The sequence below is a fragment of the Thermobia domestica genome, chromosome 14 (assembly GCF_964235325.1).
Source record: "Thermobia domestica chromosome 14, izTheDome1.hap1.1, whole genome shotgun sequence".
Taxonomy (NCBI): Eukaryota; Metazoa; Arthropoda; class Insecta; order Zygentoma; family Lepismatidae; genus Thermobia; species Thermobia domestica.
In genome coordinates this window covers 77,226,937-77,242,380 of record NC_137467.1, presented here as the reverse complement: position 1 = coordinate 77,242,380, position 15,444 = coordinate 77,226,937, and the positions used below count along the sequence as shown (strand labels likewise).

Sequence of the window (15,444 nt, the reverse complement as noted above, 5' to 3'; positions counted from 1 at the left end):
AGGCTTTATACAAAATTTGATGGCGCAATGTGCTCAAACTTTTCCCGGTCCATTTTCGTAACTCGCCTCAAAAAGCACAACTTCAGAAAATCTCAACAATCGTATAACTAACAGCTGGAGCAAGTTCGAACTTGTACTGAGTCAACGGCAAGGGTTAATTTAACTGCCGTATGCAGTTAGAGGCAACAGCGTTATCGGTTCGTGCACAGTATTGCCAGTTTCATTACTTTCCTAACACACCACGTGTCTAAACGTTTTCTTTTATATATAAATAAAACCTTCTGAAGATTATATAACTTTGTAACTCCTTGTAACTTTTTTTATTTATTCGAAATATGTTGTTTTATGGACATAATTCTTTCAATTAGAAGTATACGTACTTTTATGAACAGTACAAGTATTCCACAAATAGATAAAAGCAACCAATCAACGACCAAAAATTGGCCAATAAATGACATCAAGCTAGGATATGGTGAGAACTTTGAGAACGAAAAGCGGAAATAGTTACATACTGATTATTATTTGAAAGCTATAGCCTTTCTGGGATAACACTGAAAGTAAATTGAATGTTTTCACATCCATCTATAAGTTTGGCTGGAATGGAGTTTAGCATTCCTTTCAGCATGAAGGCTATATGAGACATGGACTTCCAAACCACAAGTATGCGTTCAAGTTTTAAGGCCTTCCCACCGGGAATCGAACCCGGAACTCTGTGCAGCAAGGGTGCGTGCTAGCTACTAGACTAGTGGGGAGGACGAATTATAGGTTTGGAAACCATCTTGCAGACATTACTAACATCAATACAAAATATATAAACGTACCAAACGACTTGAAAACTTTAAAATATGTCAACGAAACCCCATTATATTTAATCAACTTTGTAAAATTTCGCTCAATCTTATTGTATTTCATCACGTAGTGAAGAGATTACAAGTACAATAGGTTTGAGGAGAAGGTCCAATCTGTCACTGAAAGGTTAAAAGGAATTTATTTTCAGCTAATTGATTAAGTGCAATGGAGTTGGATGAAATATTGCAATTTTTCAAGACATATGTAGATAGATTATTTGTATATTTAAGTCTAAATGTCCAAGTAGGTTCGTAATATTTTGTACCACTTTTAATTGCCTGCTTACCAATAATTAAACGCTAGTATAATATAGTTCGTTTCTACATCAAAACTTTAAAATTACATCATAATTTGAGTTTTATAAAGGTAACCAAGAAAGTTTTGTCGTTTTTTCACCCATCACCTTCGAAAATGTGTCACCTAAGACGTACCCGGAAGACCAAAAGTAGACACTATCAGCATCGACAACCTTCTGCCAACGTTCTGGAAGGCCATGGATTCCATCGCGGTAGGACTTAGTGGGCCGTAAAGCGAAGAAAGTTATCAAGTGCATTTTGCACCTCTACTAGGGATTTGAACTGGCGTCTTCTAAGGTGATTGTCCAAGGAATGTAACAGGTGAAAATCGGACGGTGCAATGTCCGGGAAGTATGCCGGATGCAAATTTTTCTCATCAAAGGCGTAGAATGTCGTCCCGGTTCATTCTAGCCAGTGGGGTTTAGCTTTGTCCTATAACGGAAGACCCATCTGCGATTCAGAAGTGCTGGCTCCAGAGTTTCGAGTTTTTCTTTAACACGGCTCAACCGCTGACAATATACAGTTGCATTGATGCTCTGACCAGCTGGTAGCAGTTCCCGATACACGATGCCGCGAGCAGTCCACCAAACACACAGGACCTTCTTCTGGTGCAGTGCTGGTTTTGGAACCGGTTCATGGGATGCTAACCAATGAGAGCGGCGCCGTAGAGCTTCGTACGGGAACGATTTCTCATCACATGTCAACACCCTGTCTAGAAATGGCTCCTTCCTCAGACGAGACAGCAAAGAAACACATATGTCTGCTCGCGTTGCCATCTGGTCCAGAGTCAAATCATATGGGATCCATCAACCCACCTTATAGTACTCCTCAAATTGATGGAGGTGCTGCCGAATGATTTCTCCACTCTCACTGAATTATAGTCCCAATTCCTCACATGTCTGGCCACTGTTCGTCTCAATTGCTGTCTGAAAATCATTTTGTACATGTGTTGGTCTTCCGATAGTTGGTGCATCTTCGAGGGTTTCGTTAGTCCTTAAACTCGTTAACCCACCTCTGCACTGTCCGCGTAGTCACGACACCCTCACCAAAGACCTGGCTGCAGCGGGGCGTTTGACCCGTTTGAACTCGTACAGCATACACGCCCTTATGACGTTCTGTGGAGGTCCCATGTTTACTCTGTCCTTACGCAAGTTCACGGTGCAACTAAACTGCCATAACCAGGTAGTATGTTCGATATACCCACACCAACAACTGACCTTCGCCTTATCTCCATTCCCATTCAACTCACAGTGTGAGGGCCAATTGAATACAGGCCTCCACAAAAAGCGAATGAACTTTCTTGGTTACCTTTATACACTGTTATTTTTAAACAAGTTGCACTCGACCTAAGTGTTTATTATAATATTATTCCTTGAAATCATCTTTGTGACTGAATTTCACATCGTATAAGATGATAATAGGATGACATTGCACTCTTTCTTCAACGACCTAGATAAACATAATTAGGTAAATGAAATGTGCAGAAACAATTTGAACTTTAACTGTGTAGCAGTAATGCGCCATAACGGGTACACTGCTATTCTCGAAAGGGTTTAATGTAATCTCCTTTGATGCGGAACTGAAGGCAAATGATTTAGTGAGCAAAAAGTATTCAGCAAATTTCAATATAATTAACAATTTATTTCCAATATATGTAACAACTAGAATAATAGCAACAACTAAATATATATTTTTAACACTTAACAAACAACACTTAAATTGAAATCTTCCCCTTTCAATTCTTTTGATAGCGGTGTGAACAATTCCACAATTTAACGCCCATGAATTATTTCTGTCCAAATAATAATTTAAAGCTTTCAATATTAAATCCAAAAATGTTTCAAGTAATTTATAGGTTAATTTCAATATAACTAAAGAAATAGTTACGTGTGATTCGATGAACATATCCCCCGGAATCGAAGTATTAATCGGTCCAAAATGGCGCAAAAATAAAAAGGATAGAATTTAGAACATACTTACGGTTCCGTTGAACATGCCAATCAAACACACTTACAATATGATTATATAATTATTCACATTTCAGGCTTTACTTTCACACCACTTCACAAGCGGATCTTAAATTAATTTCCAACACTATTCACAAAATTTTCTTCTAATTCCATTTAACAAACCCATTATAATTTCTAACTTGTTTTCTTATTTCCGAAATGTAATTTTAGATCCGTCGACGATTACCTTTTCTTCTGTTCTGACGCTAATCGCGGGTTGACATTTCAACCACAGTTCATAGGTGGCGCTGTTAACTCTCGATGAACAAACGAAGCACAATGTTCATTGAACCTGACCTACTAACATAGATCATAGTTGCTAACTGTATGCGGAAGTAACTAATCAGCTGTTTCAGTGTCCAGACTAAAGTCTTTTTTTTTTTTTCTTGGAGAAATGTTACATATAAAATTCCCCCACGGTCAATTTTTTTTTTTTTTTTTTTAAACTGGTTATAGAAATTTCGAAAAGAAAAAAAATATTGTTTATCTTAATCACAGCATGCAGAAGAATTGGAACAAACTCACCACGAAATTCACCAATGTCTTCCACTAGTAGATGTCAACAGGAGCTCCATTTTCCATTTGATGAATTCAGATGACAAGTGTCCATCCATTACTGAAGAGATGACAAATAACCAGTATGTTGCGCATACAGAGCTTTTCCATCCACCTTATGGCTCAGGTTGGGCGTCAGACCAGAACGAAAGGGTTTGACATGACGAGGGTCTCGACGTACACAAGGACGTTCACAGCCATGGCATGACCTTGCCAATTCTGAACCTGCAGAATTGAACAACAAGCACAGTATACAACAAACACAACGAGATTACATTTATAAATTTAACACAATATTTATGACAAATTCTTTCTTTAAAATTTTCATGTTACAAAGTCAGAGTGATTACTATTATTGTTGTTACTATTTATTTCACAGCTATTATTAGCGTTACAATTTTCAGAACCAAAATTATCAAGCTGTCTTCGATAGTTAATATTACTAAAATTGCAAGAAATGTTAGAGTTATTAGTATTGCTAGGATAATATTTCTTAATGAAACTAACATGCCTTTTTATTTTAATATTCTTATCCGCTACTAACTGTAACCAGACGGTGTTCCTTGTTGGGTAAGAAAGGATTTCAAATGGGCCATGGTACTGACTGCTTAACTTTGGTTGAAACCTCTTTTCAAGAGAAGCCTTCATTATTCTCTTTACAAGTACTTTCTCCCCTACTGGCAAATCTATGTCCCTATGTTTCTTTGAATAAATCTTCTCTTTTCTTTTCCAGGCCTTTTCAATGTTTTCTACAATAATTTGATTTAATTCTTCTTTATTTTGCGAAATTTCAAGAATTCCTAAGTCTAAAATCCAATTAATGTCCAAAGGATTAAACATTTTGCGTCCTAAAAATAATTCACTCGCTGTCTTCCTCGTTTCACTATTCTCACTAGTGTTTAAAGTATATTGCACCTGATATATATACTTTGACCATTGAGTTTGGTTTTTATGTACATAACATTTTATTATTTGTTTTATGTTTTTATTTTGACGCTCCGTCAAATTACTGGACATGGAGTAAGGAGACGTATGAATACGTTTAATGCCTAGACTAAATAAGTAACTCTTGAAATATTCGCTTTGAAAATAACTTGCATTGTCACATATAATTTTATTTGGATATCCGTAAGAGTAGAATATCTTATCTAATTTTAAACAGATAGATTTTGCATTTAAATTTCTAAGAGGTTCGATAATTACAAATCGTGAATAACCATCTGTTAATACCAAAACATATTTAAAACCATTACTAACAGGCCAGGGACCCATTACATCTAAATATACGGAGTTGTTCGGATATCTTTCTTTATGTGAGTAGTAAGTACCATATTGAGTGGTATTCCTGTCTTTACAAAATTGACAAATTTGACATTTTTGTATAAACTCTCGAATACTTGGAAATAAATCTTTACAAGTATATCTACTAGCTATCTTAGCAATCGTACGTTGCGAACCACTGTGGCCACCACCCACAGGGTCTTCGTGATGATATTTAATAATGCTATATTTAAGTGATTCAGGAATAACAGCTCTTAAGCCACCATATTGTTTTCCCTTAGTTTTCTTTAACAATACACCATCTTTAATCAAATAAGGATGTTTATTCTTACCACTCTCAATTTCTTGGATAATAGTACCCAAAGATGGATCCTCTCGCTGATGCTCACTCAAAGGTCTATGGAAAAATGGATTTCTCCAAAAATTTACAAAATTTAAATGTACATCCTTCCCATCTACTTTCTCAATTTCCATAATGTCCTTCGAAGGAGGGGTAAAATCGATATAATTATTCATGCGAGAAATATAATCCGCTAAATTATTGTGTCCACTACGCAAATAAACTATATCAAACTGATATTTACTAACTTTTTCTATAAGGGAACCATATTTCTTTTGACGCTTATGATTTCGCAAAATCCACGTCAAAGCTGAATTGTCACAATAGACCGTGAACCTTTTATGTAAATACATATCGAATTTATCAAGAGCGTGAACTAAACTTCTCAATTCTAGTTCAAAAATGCTCTTGGACCAGTCTGATGGGGGTATACGTTTACTAAGAAAATAAACAGGTCTTAATTTACCTTCTCCATCATATTGACTTAATATGGCCCCATAATTTTTAGTCGAAGCATCGACATGAATAACAAAGGGAGCATCCATATCTGGAACTCTAAGAATCACGTGATTTATGATAGCTTCCTTAATTTTCTCTAAAAGTTCATCCTCCTCCTTTCCCCAGACAAATGGAACTGAGGGAGACCTCATTACATTTAATGGAGTCAACAAATCAGCATAATCTTTAAGAAATCTGAGATAGTAATTCAAAAATCCTAACATCTTATTTAAAGCACGCTTGTTCTTTGGTTTAGGTAAATCTCTAATTACCTTGACTCTATCTTCATCTATTTTCATTTCCCCATTACTAAATTCATATCCTAAGATTTTAATTTTTGATTTCAAAATTTTTGCTTTATGAGGACTGATAGTAATCCCCCATTCACGAAGACGTTTAAGTACCTTTTCTAATATTTCTTTATGCTTTACTATTGAATCTGTGTGAATAATCAAATCGTCACAATAAATATCTAAATAGTCACCTTCGAGATCTCTAAAGATTTTATGCATTAAGCTAGAAAGAATAAATGGGCTAACAGCTAGACCCATCGGGAGCTTAACCATTTGTAATAGCCTATTAGGTGTTGCAAAGGCAGTTATTTTCCTACATTCTGGCTTAATATTTACTTGGAAAAAAGAACTTTTTAAATCGACCGTTGTATACAGAGTATGACGTCCAATATTAGAAATAATGCCCTCTAAATTAGGTGACGGATAAGCTGTCAATAACAACTTTTTGTTGACAGAAAAATAATTTATGACAAGTCTCTTAGAATTGTCCTTATTCGTCACCAAGAAACATGGAGAAATGTAAGGACTACTATCAATCTCTTCAACTACACCAGATTCTATTAATTTATCTATATACTGATTAATTTCTTTCAATTTATGCTTAGGAACTGAATAAGGCTGAGTTATGCTAGGAGAAGGATCTGTTAACTGAATTTCATACTGATAGTCCTTAACCTGACCTAAATTTTCCGTTATAACGTCTTGAAATTCTATAGCTAAATTTTTCACATAGTCAATTAAATTTTCATTAACAATATTCTCAAAATCATTAATACCTTTTGATTTTATTTCGGCCTCCTCCATTGAGATATCTTTATACGTAGGATTGGAAACCCTGGAGCCAGCTGGTTCTCCCACATTCTCATGCGCCATCGTTGTTCCTGGCGACATCAGCCCCACACACGAAGTTTCCAATGGAACCTTTTCTCCTCTCTGCCTCCTTCCTCTACCATTGCTGGTCTGGCTCTTTTTCCCAAAACTCCTTGGCTGTGGTGAATTTTGAATTTTTGCTCGGCCTGATGCATGTTGTGGAAAATCAGGTCTGTTACCTCCGTAGGACTCCCAGGCTGTGGCGCCAAGTTGCCTGGGGGCATTCCGGACAGACCTGAAAATATATGGAGAATCGCACAGCTTACTGTTCATAACACAAGATTCCCAATCTAAAGGTTTTAATCCCACTTTAAGATTCACTTTCTCAAACCAAAGTTCTTGAGCATTAACGTTAATATGAGCAAAATTTTCGCGAAGAAAGTTTATACCAATTAACAATTTAAGTTTTGGATGTTTCACTACACCAAACCAGGCAGAAAATCGAACACCATTAATGAAAAATATGATTTGTACCAATTCACGCACTACTAGTTCCTTGTCTTGCATTATAGTGACGGAATAATTTACTTGTTTCACCACAGGTTGACATTTTGTTCGAATTGCCTCTAAAACCTTTTCCTCGACGAAATTTAAACTTGATCCCGTGTCAATGATACAGGGAAACAACGTATGACAAATGCTAACAGGTAACTGTAATAATGTACCATCATTACCGTCTTCCTTGATTGAGTTTGAAGAACTATGAAATCCTAAAGCATGATTTGATCTCGAAAAATTTCCTCTAGGCCGAAATGTTCTAGTTCTCTAATGTTTGGCGAGTGTTCATACTCCTTAGAGGGGCTTTAAATCTCGGGGGAGGCATATGGTCCTTCCTCATAATCCTTTTATAATCTTGACTATACTTTTCATTAATTTCAAAACTCTCAGCGAAATCTACATACTCAAGTATAGTTTTCGGAACACTTACAATTAATAACAAATTTCTAATTTCCGGAGTTACTAAATTACTAATCATTTTACAAATTTCCTCCTCACACATTTCCATTTCCAAAATATTCAAAGTACTAAACTTCTCTTGAATGAAATTCAATAAATTCTCATCTTCCCGCATAACTCTATATAAAACCGATTTCATAAATTCAGTATTTACCAAAGGAGTTACAAACTTAACCAATAACGAATGGCAAATATGTTCCCAATCTGTAGTGATAGATAATAAACGTTGTAATTCCTCGTAAGCTTGTTTTCTACATTTCTGAAGACTTGAAACTAAAATAGCTTCTACAGGAGCTATTTCCTTAACAATTAACATGTCAAGCTTTAATAGGAAATGACAAACCAGTAACCCATCCGTTCCATCTATTTCCGGTACTTCACTAATTTGTTTTTCTAAAGAGCGAAAAATACTTTGAGAAAATTGCTTCTGGAAATTACAAACTATGGGAGCTCGCAACACTGGTTGATTCCAATGTCTCTCTATGTTAGCCGCAACTGGCTGTCTTTCTCTCCCCTCCTCATGATTTTCGTTATCAAAAACTATAAGGGGTGGGTCTGCCACCGGAACGTAAGGTGCTGTCGCACGCCGTAATTGGTTAACTCGTAACCCTCTCTGCGCATTATAAATACTCATTTTCTTTTTTTCTAGTTATCTGCCTAAACCAAACACAAAGAATATTATCCAGCATATATTTCCTACTAAATCAAGTTGTTTGCCTTCAATACAGTCAGATTCGATTCCCTCACGCATCAAAGTTAGTTACCAAGAACAGAAGAAAAGGTAACTTTTAATTTATATGTAGCAGTAATGCGCCATAACGGGTACACTGCTATTCTCGAAAGGGTTTAATGTAATCTCCTTTGATGCGGAACTGAAGGCAAATGATTTAGTGAGCAAAAAGTATTCAGCAAATTTCAATATAATTAACAATTTATTTCCAATATATGTAACAACTAGAATAATAGCAACAACTAAATATATATTTTTAACACTTAACAAACAACACTTAAATTGAAATCTTCCCCTTTCAATTCTTTTGATAGCGGTGTGAACAATTCCACAATTTAACGCCCATGAATTATTTCTGTCCAAATAATAATTTAAAGCTTTCAATATTAAATCCAAAAATGTTTCAAGTAATTTATAGGTTAATTTCAATATAACTAAAGAAATAGTTACGTGTGATTCGATGAACATATCCCCCGGAATCGAAGTATTAATCGGTCCAAAATGGCGCAAAAATAAAAAGGATAGAATTTAGAACATACTTACGGTTCCGTTGAACATGCCAATCAAACACACTTACAATATGATTATATAATTATTCACATTTCAGGCTTTACTTTCACACCACTTCACAAGCGGATCTTAAATTAATTTCCAACACTATTCACAAAATTTTCTTCTAATTCCATTTAACAAACCCATTATAATTTCTAACTTGTTTTCTTATTTCCGAAATGTAATTTTAGATCCGTCGACGATTACCTTTTCTTCTGTTCTGACGCTAATCGCGGGTTGACATTTCAACCACAGTTCATAGGTGGCGCTGTTAACTCTCGATGAACAAACGAAGCACAATGTTCATTGAACCTGACCTACTAACATAGATCATAGTTGCTAACTGTATGCGGAAGTAACTAATCAGCTGTTTCAGTGTCCAGACTAAAGTCTTTTTTTTTTTTTCTTGGAGAAATGTTACAACTGTTACTCATTAAAAATTACGTGAAATTTATCTTTAAGTCGAAAAGCTGCTAGTTGGAATAATTTACTCTAACCTGCTATCACTATATCCTTAAGTTAAGTAAATTAAATGCTATTTATTATGCACTTAGTTGCAAAATTGTAGCTTCATATTTAGAGTAATATTTCAAGGTTAGTTGAATGTATATTTTTAAATTCCTTATTCATAAATTTTATTATCTAATAATAAAATCATTTTTATAATAGTTTTCTGAAATGGTTAACAATAAACAATATTTTTATATTCACTTTGTAGTGTTTCTAATTTTAAATCCTTCTATCCTTCACTCATTACTTTGTTTCATGTAACACGAGAGCGTCATTCAATTCTCAGGATAAAGATCAGGGGGGGAAACTTACCTTCTAAGTTAGTAGCCAATATATTCCGGAGTCTCTTTGAAAGGCAAGGCAATTATGTCACAGGCTCTGCCATGTTTGGGGGTATTTCTGGTAGACTTTTTCCTTCAGGTATTGCAGAACAGTCATGCATTGTCTGCTGTTCTCCAGCTGCCATTGCCTGCGAATCTCGCTTCTTTAGTTTCGAAAACAGTTTAAAAAAATATATCATAGCGTGAAGTGGCGAATGAATAAGCACTATAATTGGTAGCAGCATACTGTTGAGATTAGAGCAAATATAAAGATGTATTTGGGGCTAACCAGCAGTTAGGAGCCTTGATATCTACTTTGAACAATGTACTACTACATATTTTGTTTGAAACAGAATTTTGTAGGAGCTTCTGTAACTGATTAAAAATTTCAGAGCATTCTATCAATGGGTTGATGATGGTACTGGCGGGGAGCCGACGATAAGTTTTAGGAATGATTTCTGTTTTTTATACTGTATTAGACGATGGTCAGCCTATCACATTTGTAATTAAAAATGACATTCTGCCTCATTTAAATTCGAGAAATTACTCAAATATTCGGCTATGTCTCATACCTTCTTCTCCAAAAGTTTTATTATTATTATTATTATTATTATTATTTTACGAAAATGAAGTTTTTAGTTTAATATTTTGAGGTTATGCCCAACGCTCAGAAGAATGAGAGCAGAGGAATATGAAGAAAATAAAACGGATTCATTCTATAGTCCACTACAAGCTAAAGACACTGAGATTAAACTAGGGACACTTTGCACCAAAAGTAAGCATTCTACCGCTGAACTACCGTAATGAAATCATCCCTACGGAGGATTTAGCATGTCTGGAGACGCACTACCTATAACAAAGAATTCCAGTCAGATTAACGAATAGCTTAGGGTTGGGAGCAGCAAAGTAGCACAGCAGTAGAGTGCTCTCCAATATGCGAAGGACCCTATCCCAGGCTGTGTGTGTATGTGGTGGACAACACCGTATCCGTATTCCTTTTTCACGGTTCTCCCATTTCCTTTCACATTTTAATTCCATCAATTATTTCATGATCATTCAGTTTCATTAATTATTTGTCTCCTTTGGCCTAAATGATATACTCGTAGCTGTAGATATTTCGTTTCATTGGATGAATAGCTTTAAAACAAAAGATGCTACTGCGTACACATTAGGCTTCTTTAAGCACAGGAAAGGGCCTACCCGGTTACAATGATGTGAACAGACTTTGGGGGAGATGGAAGAAATTCAGCTTAAATGTAGAAGAGACTATGTAGATTCTACATTCAAAAAGCCAATTGTCCTAAAATGGATGAAACATAATCAAAAACACGAAACATTAACATTAATCTAAAATCAATGAAAACAAATAATTCTTCCACTTATCTCAAAAACCAAAAGAGGGAGACGGTTGAAAATCAGCTTAAATACAGGATTATTCAAAAAGAAAGAACAGATTTAAAACATTTATTTCTTTCAAACTGCGAAAGATAGAAACATGATTCGAACGTTACTTGATTAAGAAAAATTTACAATTTAAACAGCCCGGATAGAAGTTCCAATCACGGCCGCATTGGCGCTGTTATTTGTTGTTTGTTTGTAGTGAAATGGCGGCGTCACCACAGAAGAAGTCTTTCTGTGTGCTACAATTGGCAAAACTTGAGTCCATTGTTGCAGTTCAGCGAGCATTTCACCGTCAATTTAATAAACAACCGCCTCATTTCTCTAACCACGTTCGACGTTACTTGAATGACACCATTCCAGGACGTTGGATTGGAAGAGGAGGAGCAGAAGATCAACTTTATCGACGGTGGCCTCCCAGGTCTCCAGATCTCACTCCGTGTGATTTTTATCTATGGGGTTACGTAAAAGACCGTGTTTTTATCCCTCCTATGCCTGACACTCTTGAAGGTCTACGACATCGAATTGTTGAAGCTGTGAATTCGATAACTAAAGATCAGCTGATTCATGTGTGGCAACAAATGAGCCACCGTTTTGACATTTGTCGTGTAACACACGCTGCTCATATTGAATGCACACCATAATTACTAACAATAAATTGTAAACTTTTCTTAATCAAGTAACGTTCGAATCATGTTTCTATCTTTTGTACTTTGGAAGAAATAAATGTTTGAAATCTGTTCTTTCTTTTTGAATAATCCTGTATAGAACAGACTATGTAGATTCTACATTTAAATAAGAAATTATCCTAAAATGGATGGATCATAGAAAAAAAAAATCACGAAATATGAACATTAAAGTCAATGGAAAATCAATGAAGAAAAAATTAAGTTGTCCACATATTTCAAAACCTATAATAAGGAGATGGCTAATATAAAGCTTACTGCAAAGACACAATGAAGAGCTTATAAACGATGTATAGCACGTAAGGTAAATATGGGTACAACATTGTCAAAAGTCAAGTTGCTTGAGTAAAATCAATAATGATGATAAAGTATATGCATCTTCTGCGAATTACACAGGGCGCCCCAGGTTATGGAAGTTATGTGCTTGAAATGTATCATATCTGGAATCTCCAGGTTCGATTACCATGCAAAGTGACTTTTGACCTGATTACGTAAGTCTGGTTCTTACGGCAAACTGGATAGGTCCTTTGATTTCAAAATTTAATGACTTGACCTTATGTATACTGCAATTTTAACTTATTTTGAGAATGAATACAGTGAGGTCGGAGAAAAAGATATTTCTCATTCTTGATCAATAATCATGATTTGAAAAATTCATACAAGTTCCCAACAAATGGATTACAGCGAACTATTACACTTTTAAAAAGAACCTATAAGATGGTCAAATTAATACGAGTTTTTCATTTTATACGAAAATAGATAAATGTAATTTCAAACAACTATCAATTCAAAACACTTATAAGTAACGATAATAAAGTTATTTTATATTACAGTTGCCATTTATACTTTTCAGTAGCCTGGAAACAGAAGTCCTACACGAAGTCCAACTCCAAGCAGACGTTCAACAAAGAAAAACATCACTCGATTTGCGGAAGAGCCATCCGAAATTAGCAACAAACGATTACGAATGGGCGCTTCAAGCATTTCAGAAGATCGGCATGAAAATGAAACTAACGCCGCAAAAACTGAAATACTTCCGCCTAAATTTAGTCCACTTGTAGAGCGAATAGCAAGGCCAACACACGCTTCTTTTCTGAGAAGTGTTCAATGTAAGAGTGGGTCGTTGTCACCAGTAAGCAAAGATCGTGACGAGCTATTCCAGTGTAAGACGTGTTCGCAACGCAATTGTACAATAGATCATCAGAAACCGGTTTACCATCTGAGTCCTGAAGGAATGCAGTCCATTATTCAACCAGTTCAATTGGTTATACTTCACGACTACTCTAACGAGTTTTCGCTACAAGATATTACAGAAAGTTGGCATGAAGAATTGTCTGGGAATAAGAAGCAAAGTATCGCAGCTATGATCGCAGTTCCACAAAATAGTTCGAATGATGATGGTAACGATGCCTTTCGACCTCCTAGTGGAACAAAGCAACGTAAACAAAATAACCACGAAGTAATTGGAAAAGATCAGCAGCCAGATTCTAAAGCAGCTGATGTCCGAAACGCATTGCCTGATACAATACCACAAAATCAAGACAATTTCGAAAGAACAAAACAACTTAAACAAGATAGTCATCCCCAGCAAGTTTCTAAAGCAGTTGATGTCCGAAAGGCATCGCCTACTACAATGTCACAAAACCAAGACAATTTCGAAAGATATCCAAAACTGGATAGACGGTTGTTTACTAAAAGAAAACAAATCAAACTACCTACTCTAGACCAAAAATCGAATCACTTAAGACAATCTCATGTTGACAATACAAATGGGGTCAATGATCGTCCTATGTTTCGGGTAACAAATAAGTTAATAACATTTCCAACACGTCTTGCACGCAAATACGTGGCATCGAAGTAGCTCTGGGTTCTTAAAAAATAAATAAGTAATAAATAAAATAAAAAGCCTCCAACATTAAAAATTTTTGTTATTTCCTTTTTTATACAATAATAACAGCCGAGAAGTGTAACTTCAAACTGAATAAAGTTCTTTTTATATATATTTTTCTTTAACTAAGAATTCATTTAGTTTTCATGTATGTAACATGAATTGTTATATGTTTTCAAATTTCATTATAGAATCGGAAAAAAGTTTAACTATATAGTTTTTAATTTTTCGTAACTAACTGTATTATTTTTTCTTAGAAATTCATCTCAGGTGAACAATTGTTTTATTTTATATTGAATGGAAGTATGATACGCGATGTCTATCAGCTTATTGTGTCTATTGCTTACGGAATTTCATATCTACAAAAATACAGACGAATCGATGAATTTTGTTTCATGTAGTCATCACTTGACATTTTTTTTAAATGTAGATATAAAAGCTAAAGAAAAAAAAAAAAAGGCAAATGCCACAGTGGTAATCAAAAAGTACTGATCATCTATTGACAAAGCTTTTTTTTTTTTTTTTTTCATTGCTTCTTGTAGTTTTGCATTAACGCAAGACGACACTGCCAATCGTCAAATGACATCGGATATAACAGTGATAGATTGACTAATGCTGTAAATTTTTCCGGCTAATCCCAAACTTACAATCATACTTGCGGTTCGGAAAATGCGTTCTTTTTCCCAGGTCAGGAATCTTTTGATTGGTTTGACACAGTTCCGCAGTCTTTCCTAGCCTGACTCAAACTTTTCATTTTCCTGTATTTTTCTCTCTACATTTTGTATTACTTGGTCCGTAAATTTCAACCACTATTTTTCTTTAGGTATTTTTCTTTCTGTAATTCCTTCCTTAGCTATCACGGTGATTCTTCCATGTCTCATAGTATGTCCAATCATCTTATCTCTTTTTTTCGAAGTAGTCTTCAGTATATTCTTGACTTCTATCATTTTCAATAGTCTTTCATTTCATACCTTTCTTCTATAGCACCATATTTCGAAGGCTTCCATTCTTTGTTTTTCCTCTTCTTACGTCCATGCTTTGCATCCACAAAAATCCTCATTCTATCAGCCTTTTCTTCAGTTTTATGTCGATCTTTCCGATTAGAAGTTTTCATTTTTCTTTGAGTACCTTCTTCGCGTCAGCTATTCTGGTTTTTACAAATTGTTTCCACCTATTATTCCTTGTTATTTTACTTTCTGTGTAACAAAATCCAAGCATTTGTTTGCCCTTCGTTTCACTTGTTGTTTCTTTCTTTGAAAAATATGTAGGTATATTTTTTAAATCATTAATTATCTTCAGGTAGGTAATCTAACTCTCTTGCAGACAAGATTGCGTGATGGAGAACGGCCTGTATTCTGAGAGTTCATCTTACATTATGGTCTGTGCATGCGTCAACTACACCGGTATTCAAT

The 15,444-nt window shown here is 35.2% G+C and overlaps 1 protein-coding gene across 3 annotated transcripts in view; it reads left to right on the top strand.

Moving 5' to 3' along the window:
• LOC145670226 (putative methyltransferase NSUN7) overlaps positions 1-14,146 on the top strand; it is a 121,894-nt gene extending 107,748 nt beyond the window's left edge. For 2 of the 3 annotated variants that reach the window (XM_081738609.1, XM_081738610.1), the window contains exon 11: positions 13,001-14,146. In XM_081738609.1, coding sequence (XP_081594735.1) covers positions 13,001-14,005 — 1,005 coding nt within the window. In that variant the 3' untranslated portion in view covers positions 14,006-14,146. Of the gene's footprint in view, positions 1-12,997 lie in introns of all 3 variants that reach the window. The other variant, XM_081738611.1, reaches the window with a different exon arrangement.
• Positions 14,147-15,444: the final 1,298 nt, after the last annotated feature.